Source organism: Aythya fuligula, chromosome 16 (assembly GCF_009819795.1).
Source record: "Aythya fuligula isolate bAytFul2 chromosome 16, bAytFul2.pri, whole genome shotgun sequence".
NCBI classification, from domain to species: Eukaryota; Metazoa; Chordata; class Aves; order Anseriformes; family Anatidae; genus Aythya; species Aythya fuligula.
In genome coordinates, this window is record NC_045574.1 from 14,105,455 (window position 1) to 14,118,143 (window position 12,689).

The 12,689-nt window shown below is 54.6% G+C and overlaps 1 protein-coding gene across 1 annotated transcript; it reads left to right on the top strand.

The window, feature by feature from the left end:
• Positions 1 to 7,248: 7,248 nt before the first annotated feature.
• Positions 7,249 to 9,776, top strand: PPDPF (pancreatic progenitor cell differentiation and proliferation factor). The gene is made up of 5 exons (XM_032198375.1): positions 7,249 to 7,371; positions 8,104 to 8,193; positions 8,836 to 8,910; positions 9,106 to 9,202; positions 9,434 to 9,776. Exons 2-5 carry the CDS (start codon positions 8,139 to 8,141, stop codon positions 9,543 to 9,545), a joined length of 339 nt encoding a protein of 112 aa, XP_032054266.1. The 5' UTR covers positions 7,249 to 7,371; positions 8,104 to 8,138; the 3' UTR covers positions 9,546 to 9,776.
• Positions 9,777 to 12,689: the final 2,913 nt, after the last annotated feature.

The window sequence follows — 12,689 nt, forward strand, 5'->3', positions numbered from 1 at the left end:
TGCCACGGACCCCCCACCGCAGCCCGGTCCCTCCCGTTCTTAGCAGCCCGATGCCGGTACCGGGGGGGGGGATCAGGAGCTCTTACCGGAGCGGCGGTCGGGGCGGCAGAGGCTGCCAGCTTGGGCTCCGGCGGCTTTATCTCCCCGGGAGGGGCCCACCTATTGACGGCGGCAGCGCAATGCAGCGACCCCCCCGCACTACGGCAATGCGGTACCGGGCGGGGGAGGAGGAGGAGGAGGAGGAGGAGGAGGCGCGCCGGGGAGAGGAGGAGGAAGAGAAGGAGGAGGAGGAGAGAGCGGGGCGAGGCGGAGAGGGGGGAGAGGAGAAGGGTTTGGGAAGGGAAGGGGATGGGGGGAAGAGAGGGATGGGGAAAGGATGGAGGAGAGATGGAGGGATGGGGAAATGCAAGAGAGATGGAGGGATGGGAGAAATTGATGGGGAAATGCAGGAGAGGTGGAGGAGAGATGGAGGGATGGGAGGAAGAGAAGGATGGGGGAAATGGAGGAGAAGGAGATGGAAGGATGGGGAAGGTGGGTAGGAGGGAGCCGGTGGGATGGCAGGTAGAGGGATGGGATGGGATGGGAGGAAGCTGGAGGGATGAGAGGTGGGAGAGCTGGAGGGGTGAGTGAGATGGAGGGAAGATGGGGAGATGGAGGGGTAGAGGGAGGTGGAAGGAAGGGCTTTGGGGAAGAGAGGGGAAATGAGGGAGCTCCTGATCTGGAGGAGTGGGGCAGATAGAGACTGAGTGGGGCTTGGACCCCCTGTGGCAGCCTGGGGGCAATTTTATGGGACTGGTGGGGGAGAGGAGCCCTCGCTGTGTACCCTTAGGGCCAGCTGTGCCGGAGGGCTGACCCCAAGCATGGGGTGGGCAGGGGTCCCTGGTGGGCAGGGGTCCCTGCACGGGCACACGTGGGGCAGCCACGTCCCTGGGCACAGCCCTGCAGGCACTGACCCACATTTCTGCCTCGGTGCAAACGCATTAGCCCAGGAGCAAACAGAGAAGCAAGGAACAAATAGAGCAAAATATGCCCCTGCACTCACAATATGTATTGCTCTGGCTCAAGAATCTGTGGTTTATGGACGTCATTTCATTTAACAGGGGATGGGGTTCCAGTCCTAGGGCAAGGAAACCATAAATAACCTCTTTCAGTGTTATCGGGACGTTTTCTTTGCGTTAAAAAATATCACGTAGTGGTCAGAATATTTATACCTGTGTCGGCTGTGCAATTACAAGGTAATGCAAAATTTTCTGCGTCCCAAAGCCAAATATAGGTCAAAAGAATGCTAATTTTGAATTAAGCTGTGTAATAGTCTAGACCAATTGCATGGCCTTGACCATCTCTCAGTGAATTTAACAGCGAAGTCAGGTACTGCTAGTTCATAGTCTCAGGGTTAAACACTTAAACATCGTGTAGATTAAAATGGTACTAACTTCTCATTAATGTTTAAAGGGAGACTTCCCTTTTTCTGAATGTTAGAGTTCACTGGCATTTTCTTAGAAACGTGATAGGGAAGATGTCTTTTACGCAGCGTTGCACCAAGTGCCAGTAAAAGTAAAAAGAAGCTTTCAAAAGGAAGGCTTTAAGTATTTTAAATAAATTAATCCAGACCTTTTTGGGGACAGGAGCGGTGGTGCTGCCTCAGGTCTGGACGTGCCGGGGATGGACACGGGTGGTAATGCACTGCAGGGATGAGCGTACAAGTCCCTTGTTCTTCCCTCCCACTTTTCAGGGCTTTGCCAAGAAATAATCTCCTCTTTTTACGCAAGGGCAGCCTTGCTGGCGAGCGGGCTGCACAGAAACGGGGCTGCCTGTAGTGGCAGCGGAGCCTGACAGCCCGTCGGACTATAAATAGTAGGGGACGGGGAGAGGAGAGAGCTGCCAGACCTGGATAATCGGGGCGAGGTTCAGCCACCTTACAGCCAGCCGCCGAGGGACTTAAAGCCACAGCTTGGGATGGATCCTGCCGGGGAGCAGGGCTACACCCAACGCCTGCCATCCCTGCGGGCACCACCATCATTATTCCTGAGTGGAAGTGCTTCCCCGCAAGGTTGGACCAAAAAAACCCAAAATAGTGCTTATCTGTCCTTTGATGTTCAGCTATTTGAAATAAAAGAGACCTGAGCAGGCAAAACCTGCAGTGGCTGGAAGTTTAGCACCTCGCCTCCATCCTTCCAGCTTCAGATTCAGTCCCAGCTGAAACTATTCCCCAGATCCTATTTAGGATTGGATCTACCCCTCAGAAAATCCATCTCCAAATAATTTGGGATCATTCAAGATTAATTGAGAGCCCCAAAAGGCCATTCTGTCTAGGTATTGCTATGGGGACTGGCAGGTGCTGCACCCCTTTTATAATTACCTCCAACCCCACAAACTCCGGGTTAGGATCTGATGCATTAAACCATGCAAAAAAAGCATCCCTTTTGCCCAGACATAAAAACTGAGATATTTTTTTCAAAGAGGCCCTGCATGGTGTGAGAGTGAATAATCCGCAGTGCCAGTAATTGGTATGGATCTGGGCTGCCTGCCGGGGTTGGCGTTGGCGCTGGGGGTGTTCCTTTCTAGCTGAGCTCCCGCGATTTGGGAGGCAGGAGCAGGGGCTGGGGCAGTGCCACCAGGGCTGCCCACCCAGGAACAGCCCCCCTGAGCCCTGTTGGGTACAGGAGCAGCAGAAGGGACCCTGTTCTCTTTCTTCCCCTGCAGAGCACTGGGGATATCTGGAGAGAGCTGTGGGGCCTCATGTGATGGCCACTGGAAAAGGTGCTCAGAGCGTGCAGGGGCAGCGGTTGTCCTCCAAAGGGAAGTTTTACAGATGAGGTAGATGCCCTCAGGTTTCCTTCCTCCTGTGGTTGGGGTTTCAGCTCCTTCCCCAATGTTTTTTTGGGCTTTGGACCCAGGTGTTCCAGCATTTACAGGTTACCACATGCTGGATGTGACCAGGCTCAGAGCACTGAGGCACTGGCCATCCTCTCCTCTACACCACACGCATCCCACAGCAGTCCTGAGTGCCCCCAGAACAGCACACATGAAGAATAAAATTCCCATTTATCACCCCAAACCCCCTGCTGCAATGGGATGGGATTCCCCATAGCTTCTCCCAGTAATTTCTGGAGCACATTTACACGGGGCTGGCTTTGGGGTCCCCCCTTCTGGGCCCCCATAACAGCACATATCACACCCCATGGCACACACTGTGGCCAGCTCCGTATCTTTGTGTAGGAGCACTCCAGGCACCAAACAGGACAAAATTTCATAAAATCATTCATACAAGAAGGTTTCTCAGCTCTTGCTCATGCTGCAGACCCAGAGAGGGGCAAAAAAAGACAGAAATATGGGGCAAAAAGACAAGGGAAGGAGGAGGGGAGGGGGAGTATTTTGAGGTCCTGCAGTCAGCACATGCTGCTGATAGCTTTAAATTGGAGCCAGCAGTTTAAAAATAAGCTTTGGACGTGATAACAAGATGCCCAAACCCTCTCACCACCCGGCCAGCTGGGGACGGTGTCTGGTGACACCCCTGCAGGGACAGCAGCGTGCTGTGCACAAACCCCTTCTGCACCAAGCAGCTGGGTTATGGGGTCAAGACAGGGAAATCCCCCCCTGGAGGACTCCCCTCCTTCCCCCCCAGCCATTCTTTGGGTGTATCCATGCCCAAAATTCAGCGCTGTCATGGAGAGCCTTGGTGGCCCTGGGTGCCCAGGTTTGGATCTATTTAAATCATGGCCAGAAAGCAGAGATTTGTGGGGTGAACCCCTCCCTCCGGGGCGACCCATTGTCCTGAATAACTTCCCATCCTTTATGAAAATACCCCAGAGGAGGGGAGGACGTTGCTAAAGATGTGTGTTGAGTCAGGAAGGAAGCAAAATGACGTGCTCAGGGTGTGAAAATTCAGCCAGCTTGAGAGGCAGATGGTGGTCCTGGAGGGAAAAAACACCCAAAAATCAACCCAGAAAGGGGCTGACCCCTGGTAGCCCTTCCAGCCCCATGACCCACCTCACCAAGCTCAGCAGCACTACAGGTTACAGGTCCATGTCCCCCAGGCAAATGCAGCAGCTCCTCACCTAAAATTGGATTTCTCCCAAAGATTTTCATTCCTTCAGTCCTCCTCACCTTCCCCGCTGGCATTTTAGCATCGCTACTCCGCTTCCTCCTGCTCTCTGGGATGATGCTGACAGAAAAGAGAATAAAACAGCCCAATCTGCTCCACTGCCAGCCCGGGAAGCAGGCAGGCTGCACACATCCCTGCTCTGAAATCTTTTTAAACTCAGGGGAAGGAGAAGAGCAGCACCTAAAAGGCATCTCTTTAGGGATGCCCGGACACTTCTGATGCCCAGGTGCAGCACCTGATCCCATAAATATCCCCAGGTGCTGAGGAGGGGACAGACCCTGGTGCAGCACCCAGCTTTGTGCTGATTTAGGTCAAACCCCAGTGCGATGAGGAGCCTCTGCCCTGTGGTTTTTTATGGGTTTTACAGCAGGAATCTGGGGCCACACCGAGCTGCAGCAGATTGATGTATTTGTTTTGGCAGCCGGGCACATCTCCGAGTTAGGAAAAGCCTGAGTTAATCCTGGAGACAGCTTTTCTTATTAAAACCACAGCCGCTGAATGAAAACAGCCCGGGCTGCCTGTATCTGCTGGTGAAGGGCTGCTAACGGGGGTGGCCGGCTAACTGCAGAGGCTTTGGGTGCATCCAGAGGTAGAAATAAGGCTCAGAAAACTTAACGAGCAAATTCATTGCTGAGCCACCCCCCTCGAAGCCCAATGTAGTGTATTTAGCAATGATTTTTTTTCCCGTTTGTTCGGTTTTCACTGAATGGCAGTGAAATTTTCCCTCAGCCCCACGAGGGAGACGCTGCTCTGAGAGTTTTCTGCAGAGATTCAGGTCCTGCTCAGCACCACGGCTGATTTCTTCAAGAGGATTTTTCCCATTTGCCTGATTTTGGTTAAACAAACACCAGCTTGGAGCAATTCCTTTCTCACGTCTCCCCCTCGTCCAGCTTCCAACACTCGTGGGTGGGCACAGGGAGCTGGGGGACAGGGTCCCGGGGACATCGCGGGTGGTTTTTATCCCTAGGTGGCAGCAGCTGCCCAAATCCTGCACTTGGAGCAAAGCAGCCGGGAAAAACGCAGGGCAGGATGAGAGAAATGGGCACAACCCGTGCATGGGTCGTGCCTGCCCCCTGGGTTGTAGCCGGAGCAGAAATGGGGCAAAAATCCCTGGTGGGCAGGATCTGGAGCCCTACAGATGGCTCTGGTCGCTGCCTGATGCAGGGTGGGATGGTGGAAAGGGGCTGCTGGGCTTGTTGCCACCGGGTGAATTCCCAAATCCACCGTCCCCTTCTGCAAGTGTGGATGGATCCCAGCAGCTCTGAAAGCTTTTGGATGCCTCCGAAAGCCTTCGCTGCCTTCCAGATGTTTCTGCCGAGAACAGGGTGACATGAAAGGCTGCTCCCCGATGGCACACAAAACCTGCAGACAACAAAACCCAGTTGCCAGTCGTAACGTGGAGCTAGAGCCCCAAGAACCAGATTTTTTACAAAATAAAATAATAAAAAATGGGTGGGAACAAACAAAACACGCTCCAAAGCAAACTGCAAGGAGAGTCGCAGTCAGAGGCTTTGGTTTTGGCTTCGATTTTAGTGGAAAATCAAAGAAGAAAAAAAATCTGTCCAAACCTTGTCATCTGCTTGCTTTTAAAATGATTGATCCTCGATCGATACAAATGAAATTTATCTTCCTCTCAGCACACCCAGCACAGGCTTGGTTCTGGGAAACCCGCCTGGATCCTCGTCCCCTGCTCCATCACTCCCAGCCCCGACTGCTCCAGGCGCCTGTCGTGGCCCCGCTGCTGTTTTATGAGCAAATCCTCTAAAAAACAGCCCCAAACGTGGGTGGAAGTGGTGTCGGAGCACAAAGGGAATAGGAAGTGTTTGTGCATCTCTGCTCTCTCTGCTCTGTCATTAATTAAAGCAATTAGCCCACTCGGGCTCAATGGGATACGAAGCCATCCCGTCCTCCCCGGGGAGAATATAGTCCATTACAGGATATATTCTGTGTATTTTTATATTATATTTTTATATTATGTATATTTTTAGGCAGATTTTTATTGCTCTGTACGTTGTCAGAGGGGCACAGGATGCAGAGATGCGTCTGTCAGGAAGGATTTGAGGAGGAACCTGAGAAATGCCAGGCTTCACTAAAATTAAAGTGACTTCTAGGCTCTGAAGCACCCAAATCTTTCCTCTCCTAGGCTGAATAAATCTCTGGAAACCATTCCCCAGGGCTCTCTGTGCTTTGCAGCCAGGGGGGTTGGAGCAAAACACCCAGCCCAGGGGTCCCTGAAACCAAACCTCTGCCAGAGCACGAGGCAGAAAAACAAATCCTAATGCTGGGCACGAAACCAGCCACGGGGCTGTGAGCGCTGCCTGCTCGTGTTTGTATATTCAAAGTCCAGAGCAGCCTTTGGCAAACTCATTGCCCGGAAAGCACCAAGTCAGCACAATGCAGCAACCAAATAACCCTGGATTTATCACCAAAACGATGGGCTGGTGGGGGTGAAACCCCCACTGCCGGCAGAGTTTGTGCAGGAACCACTCGGGGCTGGGCAATGGGCTCCCTCTGTCTCCAAACTCCCCAAAAATGATGAAAAAAAAGATGATGAAATGATTAAAAGATGACCCGGAGCTGCCCCTGTGGACATCGTGCAGGGTTTTTGCACCCCTTCGGTGCTGCTTTGGCTTTGCCATGTTCCCAACCACGTTTCCATCCCACAGATTTGCTGTAACGTTTTCTTTTCCCTGCATATTTTATGTATTTAGTAACTTTTAGTGTGTTTTGTTTGATTTTTTTCTGCATTTTTTGAAAATTTCTGCATTTTTTTCTGCATTTTTCTGCATTTTTTTATTTTTTCTGCATTTTCTGAAATTTTTTCTGCATTTTTTGAATTTTTTTGTGCATTTTCTGATTTTTTTCCTGCAGCTTTTGACTACCCAAAGGTCTCACCGCCCGCATTATTTAAAACCTTTATTTTTTTTAAACCTTTTCCCCCCAAACCCAGAACGCGGCCGCTGCCGTGAGCCCCCAGCTCCAGCCCGGCCCGGGGGCGGGACAGCTCAAGTGGGCGGGGCTACCGAGGCCAGTGGGCGTGCCCTCCCTCCTTCCCCGCAGCCTCATTGGCGGCGAGCCTCGGGGGCGTGGCCAGAGGGTATATAAGGCGGGCCTGGGGGCGGGGCCGGCAGCGCCGCGGCTGAGGCCGTGCGGAGCGGACGCGCTCGCTGCGCTCCTCGGGCGGCGCCGCCGCCGCCGAGCGGCCCCGCAGGGTCCTAGCGCCGCCCGCCGGGCTCCCCGCAGGGTCCTAGCGCCCGCCCGCCCAGGTTCTTCGCGGCCGGGGGGGGTGCTCGGCGCAGCAGGCGATCCGGGAGGGGGCAGTGGGCAATGAGGGGTGCTAATAGGGGGTTTAGGGGTGTTTCGGGGGGGTTCGGGGGTCTGCAGGTGTGTGGAGGGGCACCTGGCCTCAAGGGTGGCTCGTTGGAGTAGGGGGGAGTTGGTGGGGAAATGGAGCAGCCCGTGGGGATTTGGGGAATTTGGGGGGGGTGCTCGGGGGGGTCTGATTGGGGGTCGGGGCTGAGCACCCCGATTGCAGCAGCTGCGAGTCCCCTCGGGGTGACACGCATGGGGTCAGCCCTGCCAGCCCCGTGCCTTAGTTTCCCCCAGGGATCAGCCCTGTGTGTTGGGGGGGCCACCCATGCCCCCACAAAGCCTTCCTGGGCTTTCAGCTCGGAGGTTTGTAACTCCCAAACGCTGACACCACGAAAGAAACTTTGTGCAGAGAGGCAGAACATCCAGCAGGGGCCGGGGGGGGCCGCACAGGGGCTGTGCACGCAGATGGTTGAAGGATTTTGGCTTCGCACACAGCTGTGGGATTGGGCACACACAGGGGTGTGCAATAGCCCCCATAACCCATATAGGGTCACCGTGCTGTCAGATCCCCAGGGCAGTCACCAAATTGCCCGATTTAACCCCCTGCAGCTTTTTGGGTGCTGTCCCAAGCAGGGTGGGGGCTGCAGCGGGTCCCCCTGCGGTGACGGCCACCCTTTTTCCTGCAGGTTTCAGGTCCGTGCAGCACCCAAGACCAAGCACCATGGCATCGATCCCATCCAGCGGCTCGCTCATGGCCACCCACAACTACCGCAGAAGTAAGAGCCTAGAGGGGGGGTGATGGGGTCTCGGTGGGAGCCCCCCGAGAGCTCCTTGGTAAGAAAGGGGGTGCCCAGCAGCCCGTTCCAGCTGGACACCCCCTTTCCTTGCTGTTAACCTCGTGGGGAAGGGGCTGGATTTAAACACCTCGTGCACCATTGCTGTGGAAATTGCCCAACCTGGGCAATGGCAGCTCCTGGTGCCTCTCCTGGGGGGGCAACTTTCTGGTTTTAGGGACTGCCTAAACCAGAGGGGATTAAAATATTTCCCTGGAGCTGAAACTGGTAACAGGTTTATAGCAGCCAGGCTAAAACTGCACGGATTATGTGCAGAAATCTGCATCCTCTTGGCCCTAAGACATCCGTAAAGGCTTCCAAGTGTTGCATACAATGCAAAGCCACTCAGAAATGTCCTTGGGGATGGACGTGGTTTCCTACATGGGTTTTACATGCTTTTCTGCTACCTGCTGTTGGCCAGCATGTAATCTCTGCAGTAACTCCTTCCTACTGGTTTTTACTGGCTTGGCACTAAAACTGGGTGAGCACCGAAGCGAGACGGAGCCAGCGGTGAGCCCGAGCCGTGGCGCTGGGTCTCATGGTGACAAGGGTCAGTGCTGACGGCTGGCTCTGGGTTTTCTGCAGGGCGCCTGAGCTCCACGTCCAGCAACAGCTCCTGCAGCAGCTCGGACTATGGGGAGGTCATCCCACACCACCCGGGTACGTGCATGGTCATGGCTGTTTGCATGGGCATCCCCTAAAAGTCTCAGCAAGAACATCCCACGCTTGGAAATCTGTTTGGGGGAAGCATGGAGCTGTGCAAATCTCCTGGGAGGCAAAACCCAGCCTCTCCGGGGTGAGAGCGCGGTGGTGGTGGGGCTGCCTGGGGTGCACTGACCTGTGCTGTTCCCCCAGGGCTTCCTAAATCTGACCCCGGCCAGTGGTGGGCCAGCTTCTTCTTCGGGAAGACGAATCCTCCGGCCATGACAACTGTGTCGGAGTCCCCGGAGAGGTGAGCACGTTCCTCCAGCGTGGCACTGGGATGAGATGACCAGGGACAGAGCCACTTGGGGCAGCTGGGGACATCCCCAAAGTGCATCCTGACCCGATGGACAACATCCCTTGGGTCTTTGTACCCAGCACAACCACTCCTGGGCTATGGAAATAAACACAGGGTGACAACAGAACGCCCTGGCATCGGCCTGGCCCCTTTTTTAATATTTTTTTTTGCTTTGTCCCGCAGCTTGGGAGCGCTGCAGGTGCCATCGGGGCAGCTGGCGTGCGCGCTGGTGCCAGCAGCAGGAGCAGAACGGAGGCGGCACACCAGCGAGCCCGGCCTCGGGCCCTCATCCTGAGCGTGCCAGCGGGCACAGCCCCTCGAGGAGGCAGGCTGCTCGGAGATGGAAGCACTGCAGGGGGATAAAAATCAAGCAGCAGCCCCCCAGCACTTTCTACACCAGCTTTTTTTTACTATTTCTTAACGCAACTACACCTTTCTGCGCAGACTCAGCGACACGATTCTGTACTTTGTACTTGTTCAATGGTAACTAATAAACTCGAGCAGCCTTTTAAAAAAAAAAAAAAAACCCTACGGGTTGTTTTTCGCCAGGGATGGGAGTCCTGCCAGGCTGGGGATGGAGATGGGGTGGAGGAAGCAGCGCAGCCTCCAACCACGGCGTTTCCAGCCGGGTAACACAGGGAGGGATTTTTGCAGGGGTTGAGCAGCTCCAAGCCAGCTGTGGCCGTGCCAGCGTGACTCACTGCGTGTGTGCCCTGCGTGTGAGCAGAATCTGGCCCCGTGCAGCCTCCCCCCAGCCTTTTTTCTCTCTGTGCTGGTGCCTGCTGTGCGTGGGGTGGGAGCAAGTGGCCAGGGCTGAGCCTGGTCCCAGCACGAGGTCTGTGCGAGGCCACGGTGACTTTGTGCCCCAGCATCCCGGGGGGCAAAGGGCAAAGCTTTGTGCCCCATTTGATGCTGTCAGAGCAGTTTTTTCAGGCCAGGGAGAGGCAGCTGCCCTGCTCTGTGTCAGTGCTGCGGGGGCACTGCCAGCCCACAGCAAACCACGGCTGTCAGGTCTGGGCAGGGGGCTCTGTTAAAGACATGTGGCTGCCCACTACGAGAAGCACAACAGCTTTTAAATATCTCAAAGCACAGGAAAATAGAGGAGGTGGGAGGTGAGGGGGGGTTCTTTTTGAGCAAGGCAAGTCAAGGTGTGCTGGTGGCTGCTGGGGTGGCAAGGGGGACAAGCAGCACCCTGGGGTGCAGCTCAGTGTCTGCTGCTCACCCCTGGGACGGGGAAGACTGGGTTGTATCTCCTATTAATTCCCTGGAGAAGCCCCACAGTTTGAAAAAAAAAAAAGTATTTTTTCTTTTAAAGACCTGCAGATTAAAGGGTGGACATGCACTGGTCAAATCAATATCACTGTGTTTGCTTGTTTGTCTTGTGACACCAAAATCCAGACCAAGTGCCCCCGCCTCAAGGGAGGCTGTGGCAAAGCAAAGGCACCAATCCTGCCGTCCCTGGGCTGCAGCTGGACCTCTGCCCGGCTTCACCCAGCTCTAGGCAATGCCACCATCTGGCTTCAAGCTCTCCCATCCCTATTTCCCATCCCTATTTAGGGTGCTTCAGTGGGTCCTGGCTGCCTGGACCCTCCCTGTGCAGCCACCTCATCTCCATTTTAAGTTTCTCCATGTAAGAGACCCAAAAAAAAAAAATCCACAGAGGGGACCAAATCGCTGATTTTGGCCCACGTTTGCTGCGTTTTATTGACAAGTGCTTTGGGGCAGGGCTTCTCGCTTCGCCTGGCAGCAGCCCCAGCACGGCGAGGCCACGAGCCCCGTCCCTGCGTAACCTCACAGGGAAATTTCGCCTGAGCAGGCTGGAGCCCGGCCAGCACCTCCGAGCCCTCCCCAAATCACCCAGGGGCCCCTCTCGAGGCTGAGCTCTCTCCTGCTGCGAGGCTGCTCGGGTTGGGAGCAGCCACCAGAGCACCAGCCTCACGCTGCATCTGGGGCCAGGTATCAGGGAAATCAAAGTTTTTGCAGTTTCCTTTTGAAAAACCCATTTCAGCTTAGGTTGAACGAGGCAGCATCACACACTGTTTTATAATAATTATTATAATGTCCTCAACCAATATGCATTAACTTTTGGTCAGCCCTGAAATAGGCAGTTGGACGAGGTGATTTGTGAAGATCCCTTCCAACTGAACTTTCTATTCTCTTCTCACCACTACTAACAAAGCCAAACCTCTCAGAAGAGCTTGGAGCAGCCCCGTGTCCACATGCAGCTTTCTGGTTTTGCACCTAGAGATGCTGTGAGTGACCCAAGAAGAGGCTGAGTGTTTTTGCCAGGACCAGGCAGGGTCGTGCCAGAGGGCACAGGTACCAGCACCAGCAATATCATGAATTGGGAATGGCAGCTTGGCCCCCCCACACTCCCTCTGATGCTTTTTGCACCTACCCAGGACAGCAGGAGAGTCCCTGGGTGCCTCAAGAGAGAAAAGCAAAGGGGTTTCTCTGCTACACGCCACGAGCACCCCACCAGGGACGGGCGTCCCCTATTCCACTCTGCCTCGTGCAGCATTTTGGCTGTTGATTAACCCACATATTTGGGCAAAAATAGCTCGTGCTTTCTGCTTGCCCTTGGTCCTTGCAGCTGCCCTCGTGCCACCCCTCTGTTTTCAGAGCTCTTGCAGCAGCCCAGCATGAGAAATATTCGCTTTCATTTCCTGCTTTTGCTGCTTTGGGCTTTTTTTTTTTTTAATTTATTTTTCCTCTCCAGAAGCTTTGCTTCCCCCTCACCCTCCACAAAGGCCAACGTGGGACGTTAAAAATAGGAACAAATGACACAGCTGAAATGCATTGCCTTAGCCTGGCACTGCTTTCAAGTGCCACTCGGCCAACTTGAATCCATCGCCAGGGCACACACCAGGCTGAAACCAGAGCAGGAGGGTGCCTGCGACAGCACCGCTTGCAATGCCCACCCCAGGGAGCTCCAGAAAGGTCTGGGCAGCTCCGGCCAGATTTTGGGAACAGCCTGGTGCCCCACCACATCTCCAGTCCTGGAGGGAGCTGCAGCACCCTGCCCAGGCTGAGAGCCTGGAAGAAGCACAGAGGGTGTATGCAGGAGATTCAACAGCCCCATGCACACCCGTTTATTTCATTTCATTTATTTTATTTCATTTTTAGCACCACCTCGTGGCAGCGAGACCTGCACATTTGCTTCTCCTGCTGCCGTGCACCTCCCAGCCCCTTCCCGGCACGCAGCGAACCCCTACCTGTCAGACACGGCTTCGCTCTTCGGTTTCTCATCAGACCGGGACAGCACGGAGGTGTTGGATAAGGCTGCAAAACGCTTTGCAAGATGGAAGTTGCTTCTTGAAACCATTCCACCGTGGCAAATCCAAGCAGATTGATCCAGGTGGGATCGCTCAAGCCCAGAGCTGCAGCTTTCCCAGGACACAGATTCATCTCAGGAGCACCGCAGCTCCCAGGGGCTTCA